At 27.7% G+C, this 7,327-nt stretch overlaps 1 protein-coding gene across 1 annotated transcript; it reads left to right on the forward strand.

Annotated features, from left to right (window-relative positions):
- Nucleotides 1-397: 397 nt before the first annotated feature.
- LOC145839235 (cold shock-like protein CspA) lies at nucleotides 398-1,109 on the forward strand. The gene is made up of 3 exons (XM_082946838.1): nucleotides 398-476; nucleotides 773-940; nucleotides 1,006-1,109. The coding sequence occupies exons 1-3, from the start codon at nucleotides 398-400 to the stop codon at nucleotides 1,107-1,109; spliced, it is 351 nt and encodes a 116-aa protein (XP_082802964.1).
- Nucleotides 1,110-7,327: the final 6,218 nt, after the last annotated feature.

Below are 7,327 nucleotides of genomic sequence, written 5' to 3' on the forward strand. Positions count from 1 at the left end.
AGCAACGAACAAAGAAAGTATGAAATTCTATTACAAAAATGGCCTCAAAGGGATGTTAAAGATTTCTGGGAGTCAACCTCGAGGCAGGAACGAAACTACAATAATTTATACCGCTTTCTGCAAGACAAAGGTTGCCCTTTACTAAAATTTATGAGGTCCAGAACAGCGTCTAATGCACCAACAGAATACCAAGATTCGCGTATGGAAGCAACAAAGTGGGCAAAAAGAACTTTAGATGATAGGGTATTTTTTTTTACTTGTTACTTGGCGCCAAATTATCTTAAAAGCGAGGTCTGGGCAAACTTTGGACATAATATTGAAGAATTTTACCTTAGGATGGCAGCAACCTTTGTAGGTCATAAAGAGAGGCACTTAGATAACACACAAAACATCAACTATGGGGTTCGTGAGCCACGCTTCAGAAAAAATAGAACAAGGAGACGCAATAACACAGGCTGGCATGAGTACCAAAACAAGTTTTGTAGTGATCATGGCAGTGACCAACCTAATCAGCAGCATAATAGGCTTGGTAGCGACCAACGCGCAAATTTCATAATGTAAAACTTTGGGACTTGCATTTAGCCCATGGGGAAAATGCAATTAAATTTAGAATACCTGACTCTTGTCCAATGGCCCACCTCATAAAACATCAAAGCCAAAATATTTACCCACGTGAAAATAATAACAGAACAGTAAAACACTTTTCATTTGCAACTGCGAAATCTGCTTCTTTTAGTCCAATAAAAAAAATTACAAAATTTTAAACCTAAAGCTCCCAGAAAAGTTTTAGCACATGAAATAACTGGCCGAGTGGTATGGTTTAATGTAAAGAAGGGCTATGGATTCATTCATTGTGATGATAAGGACAGTGATGTATTCATTCATCACACTGACATTGCTAAAGAGAACCCTAACAAGTATTTAAGGTCACTTGCTCAAGGTGAGGCTGAACAATCTGATGTGGCAATGAGTAAAAAAATATGCCAAAAGCTACAAGTGTAACAGGACCCAACTTCAGACCAGTTCAGGGTTCGAAATATGTCCCAGATAGGTGGCCTAGCAATAACCAGATGTTTAAGAGGCACCAGAAGCCTCAACACACATGTTAATTGGCCAATGATTATAAAAAATTAAGATACAAATTAAGCAAATAGAAAAACAAAATAATTATAAGATAAAACACAACCACCAATCAACCCATCAGGTTAAAACAACTAATTTTAAAAAATTTCCTAATATAAACAATGAGATTAATTTTTCAAACAAAGTAAATGCTAGTTCAACAGGTTATAAACCTATTAACAATAATAAAGAAATGGTAGAGCCTCAAAGAGAAATTTCAAACCTACATATAAAGCAAGATGAGTTGATAAAAGAAGATTTAGAAATTAAAAAAATGTTGAGAATATTAAACTTAAGATTAAGGAACCAAAAAATAAACTTTTAGAACTCCAATGTAAAATAATACTATTCTTGGGGTAAACTAGGCATGGCAATTGGGTGATTTTTTCTTGCGTCTATTCACATTTTAATACATGTGTGTTTTTCTTCAACCTAATACTGAAAATTTCTGCAGTTTTTTTTGACTCATGTCTAAAATTATTTTTTAAATTAATTTCTAGCGAAAGCATTAACAGTTTTTAAATATTACCAAAAATTTATTATAACTTAAGAGAACGGATTAGAATCTTTTATTTGTTTATTCCAAGTTATCTGAAATGTTGTTGTGTTATAATTTTTTTTTTTGTTTTTCTTTGTTTTTGAAATGCTGGGGTAGAGTTCAATTCCTATAAAATTAAAAAAAAAGGGGGGGTTGAGGATTCTCTTTCAAAATAGCGGGAAGAGGAAGTGTATAGCTGTTCCAAGTTTCACTTGAAAAATGTTTTGTTTTTAAGAGAAAATTAAGAGTTATTAAGAGCACTTACAAGTCTTGCCCGGGCAAAGTATGATGAAACAAAAAGTGAGAAAGAGAATAAAGAGAATGAGAGCGCATTTTTCTTTTATGACGTCACGAGAATAAAAGAGAATGAGAGCCTATTTCTCTTTTAAGGCGTATAATCGAAATTGCATGATGAAACGATTCATTTTAATGTTTTTTGTCTGAGGTGATGAGATAATACGACTGACTGAGCTGGTTGACAGAGCCGCCAGGAGTTGCAGAGACTGTTTACAAGAAAGACACTTGAATTTAGGTACTGAGTTGTTTTATAAAGTTTTAGTGTATATAACTGAAATTGTATTTGTTAGATTTAAGATTGTTATTTAAAATAAGTTTTGTGATTCTCTTACTGTACATTTTCATAGTTTTTTTCATTTTCAACAAGTGATTAATTAAAAGCACTTTTCACATAAGTGACATACTTTTATAGTTCTTTTACTTTTCAACATTTCGTTTTGCATTTTATTTTAAATAATTTATAAAATATTATTGAGTTTTTTATAGTGGTTAATATACAGTATTTCAGTACAAAAATTACATATTTAATAGTTATTGTGATTTTAACAATTGGTTTTGCACTTATTGAAGTTCGTTTAATAGAAAAACCCACTCAATTGTTGTGCCTTGTTATTTATAGTAGTATTGATATCTAGTAATATTAAGTCTAGAGTATAGCATTAATTATGTCAAAACCCAAAAGTAAAGTCACACTTAGATTGAGCCCTAAGCGTAAATGTTCTAAGGTAAATAAACCTTTAGATGTTGGGTGACCGACACCCACTGGTTTCGTATTAACAAAAATTTTAGAATTTTTTAATTTTATTAGTACTTGTGTGGCAACTTTTTTACTTTATTAATAAATATAAATATGTGTATTAGTTGAAGCATCTTCGTTTTACTTTATTTTTAACGACAAACCAGTGCTATTTTATCTACTAATATAAGTTTTAACAATGTTTTCGTTTTTATTACATTTTGCCTTAAGTAATTTATACATAAACTAAATTATTTTTGTCCGAATTCGATTTTAGCAAAACCTTAATAGAAAAATCGTTTTTTTTTTTTCTAGTTTGAGTTATAAATCCATTAAAATACAACTAAAATAAATTTTCATTCGGAAGAATTATTTATCTTTTTATTTTAAATTATGATAACTTGTTAGTTATAAACTATAATATTACAATTAACTTATATTTATTGTCACAATTATATTTTAGCATTATGAAAAAACATCATTTATTTTATGTATCATAAACGTTCAAAGCACTTATTTAAGATTTTTTTTAATAATATTTTATTAAATAAAAAGTAAACAAACAGAAAAAAGGTAAACATTAACACCTAACAGAAAATAGAAAAACAGAAAATCAGTTGAAAAATGTTTACTATCATTAACTCTAAAACTTACTTTACGTTTGACAAGTTATTTAAATTCAAAACAAAAAATATTTAAAAATAACTTTTGACTAGAAATATTTATAAGTATTTTTACTTACCATTAAAAACAAAAAAAGTTTAGTATATTTTTCACGTTACTATTCATCTAACTCAAAAATAATGAGGTAAGCTGGAATTAAATCTAAACAATTTTTTACAACTCCATTGTGGAATATTCCTTCTCTGGTTACATTTTTCTTACTATCCTCGATAGTTTGCTTGTTTTCAGAGATTGACTCGTCATAGTTACTTTCTGAACAGACAACAAATACAAAAGACAACCTTTTTACTGTATTATCAACTTCACAATAATTACTACGAATTGTTGCGAAACTTAAATTTGTTGTAGTGTGATTTAGTTCTCTGGATAATTTATCTCGGCCGTTTTGATCGCTTGGATAACCATTTGTCAAAACATAATTTACTTCGTCCGCTTTAACACCGTTTAGATAAAGGAACTTTTGTTTGAAGTTGAGAACTTCATTTTTATCAGTAGGGTTTATTCTGAACAGTTGTCTAATTTTTGGAATATTTTCTGCGTTTTCATTATCAAATGAACGTAAAATAAACTTGTAATCATCATTGTCTTTATGTAGAACTTCTGTACTAAATTTTCTTTTTTGGTCATGTTTTACTTCAAAAATGCTGCTTAATTGAAAAGAAGTTTCTTTCATGATTAAGTTAATGTGATTTTCTAACATTGTGGTAAGACCATCTATTTTTGCATAATAGTTTCTACATATTTCTTTCTTTAGCTCTTCAGCTATCATTGGAAAAGAAAATTCAGATACTTCGTTTAGAAGATTATTATTTTCGTTTCTTTCCCGATTCATCTCAGAAAAAACAATATTTTTTGAATACCTTGGAATTTTCAAACTACTATATAGTATTCGTTTAACTATGTCGCATACATTAGTTTTTTCTTTAATTTCAATTAAATAAGCAGGCACTACTAAACTATGGTGAGCTAACGTTATGCTTCCTTGACCATCTATTTTAAATGAACCTGTTAAAAGTTTTCTTTTATGGCTATCATACACTTCTAAAGGAATTTCTTCATTCTTAAAAGGTCTCATTAAACTAGTGTGAAACGTTTTTACTGATGGTTCTTTACTTAAATAATCTTCGAATGATATTTCTTTTGGATATTGATAACGTTTTAGAAATATTTCAGGACTAGTAGGTACACTGTTTACAAAAAAGTATTTAAAGTTTTTAATCATTTTTTCTTCTGTAGCACAACACCTACCGTAATCAGATGCGTAACTAAAACTATTAGTTAGATACACTCCAGATCCATAAAATCCCTTTTGGGATGGATTAAAACCTGTTTTCAATATTCCTTCAACATTTTGGGCTTTAGTTCCATGTAGCAAAAGTATCTGATTAATATCGCTTGACTCTGTTGAAATGTTTTTGTTTGATACTACTCTATATATTTTTAAACTTTCAGTCTTAGGTCCTGTCTCTAGTCGATTGCTAGAAGATTTTGGAATAGAATTATCGTTAATTTCTACTGAATTTTCAAGAAGTTTGTAGTCTGGATCATTATTTTTCAACAGCTCAAGTTTGTATTTAAAACCAGGAAGAACAGGTTTTTTGAAGTTTGCAACATCATATTTGCACAACTCTTTAGCTTTTTCAAACACCGTTTCTTTTTCGAGATTATTTTTTTTTTCATTTATTTCCTCTTCCGCCTTCCTAGCAATACTTTGTAGAAAACTTCTACAGCCAGGGTGGCTTTTTGAAAACTTTTTAACTTTGTTTTTAATGGACTCCATTCTTAGTTTAACTTTACTTATTGAAACCTAAAAAATAGGTTTAGTCAGTTTTGTGATATATTTCGCACTACTTGTGTTTATAAGGAACACAACTACAACTGATGGTTGAGTAAGGTTAAGACAATTGCATTTTGTAAGCATAACAATCATAGTATGGTTTGTCCTGATTGAATACCAGATACAAGATTACCAACAAGACAATTTATTTGCGCTTTTCCGTAAGATGTGCCAATATTCTAGGGCGATGAGCATTTTCAAGATAAAATCCATGGTTCTAAATATTATCAAAAATAGTTTTATAATGTAGATTAAATATCAACATTAAATTAGTAGAATTTTAAAATAGTAAAAATTTAAGTCTAAAAGCTATCTGACCAATACTTTTAAAAAATGATACTATTACACAATGAAGTAACTGAATAGCATTCTTTATTTAAGTTTAGAAAAGTTGGGTTCTTATGGACTCATTTTTAAAACTTAATATTCAAACTGTGAATGTACCTTACGAATGTTTAAGCAATGAAACATGACATTTTAATTAAAATTGATGTCTTACTAAATTATAGTTCCTCACATTAAAACCTTTAAAAAAATTAGTTGCTCACCAGACAAAGTTATAGGGCATTATTTTTATAAGCTTTTATACAAAAGAATTAACAAATGATAATAGTTACTTTAAAGTTAATCAAAATGTTATTAACTACTTAAATTAAATTAGCTGTGTAAAACTTATGTCTAATATGCATTTTTTACGATGGGTTTTATTTAGGTACATCACAAAAACAGTGTTGTCATTTTAATTTTTAAACCTTTAGCTGCAAAAATTATTAAAAACTTAAATGCTAAAATAAATTATAAAGCGTTAAATAATAAAAACTTAGTTATTCAAAAAAAAAAAATTAAATAAGCTAATTAAGAATTTCAAGTAACAAAAACTAGAGTAAAATATCTGTAAATATCAAATCCATAGGTTATAAAACTATATGAAATACAGTGCTCCATATAAGAGCTTAAGTATCAAGATATTTTTTATTCACCGATTGTCAACTTAAGCTTATCCCGTTTCACCTAGAAAGATGAAACAGCGTAGACTTAAGTTGATAATCGTTGAATAAAATATGTTTAAAAAAAAAACTCAAATCATGAGTCTTGCAAAATTTACTAAGTAGAGTTTTAAAAGCCATCTAAAAAATTTTGAAACTTGTCAAAGTTTTTAAAAAATATTAAACTAGCTTGGTTCTATTACATAATTATATAAGGTAAATTATAATTTTTTATATTAATAAGCAAAGGTTTTAAAAACAGACATTATTAATTGTAACAAAAACTAAATATTTCTGATAAAAAATTTTAAGATTTAAATAAAAAAGTATTAGTAGTAAAAATAAAATATTCAATTATTAGACTATAATTTATATTTTTCTATCATTAACTCAAAATATTTCGCTTTCAAAAAAGAACTTTTTATAAAATTATAAAATTTCTTTACTAACTCTCTTTCAAAATGTCATTTGAAGTTGAGTGGTCTGAACTTAAATTATGAGCTGCATAAATAGCAAAAAGCTTATTCAGTATTATATTTAGGGAGTGCAATTGTATATCAAACCAAAATTAAAAACATTCTAAAATTTAAGGTTAGCAGACTATTATAGTAAACTAATCATTGATATTAACACTTATATTTATTTTCATGGCTGTCTAACTTCTAATATAAAAAAGACAGGCTACCTTTAAACAATTTTTTATAATTTTAACTTATGCTTTAACGTATGTAAATATTTAATATGGTATTTGACAAAATGGACTAAAACAAGCTCTAAACTTTTTCAATAGAGTTTACTAGTAAATCTTTTTCTAAATACTAAGTAAGTAAAACTTCGAGAAATATTTTTGTACAAATGTTTATTTACTGAACTGTATAAAAGTTCTAATTGTCATAAAAGTTGTACTTAGTTGAAATCAAAAACTTTTTTTACACTTTTGTATGGCTTCTAAAGTTCCAGAAAAAAAAAGAACCATAAATAACAAACAAAACCGTGTTTGTTTTTACCTGTTCATTGTAAACTTTATTAAGTTTTCATATAAGTAAATATTAATAAAAAGAAATTTAACTAAAATGACTAAAACAAGTTCTATTTTTGTTCAAAATCTAAATTAGTAAAGGTGTTTT

Source organism: Thalia democratica, chromosome 6 (genome assembly GCF_965202585.1).
Source record: "Thalia democratica chromosome 6, ktThaDemo2.hap1.1, whole genome shotgun sequence".
Taxonomy (NCBI): Eukaryota; Metazoa; Chordata; class Thaliacea; order Salpida; family Salpidae; genus Thalia; species Thalia democratica.

Bases quoted from the DNA above. Each gene is read 5' to 3' on its own strand.
- LOC145839235 (XM_082946838.1), top strand. From the start codon at position 398: ATGGGGTTCGTGAGCCACGCTTCAGAAAAAATAGAACAAGGAGACGCA. The intron at 477-772 runs GTTTTGTAGTGA...TTAAACCTAAAG, and splicing joins TGGCATGAGTACCAAAACAA to CTCCCAGAAAAGTTTTAGCA. The intron at 941-1,005 runs GTGAGGCTGAAC...CAAGTGTAACAG, and splicing joins TTTAAGGTCACTTGCTCAAG to GACCCAACTTCAGACCAGTT.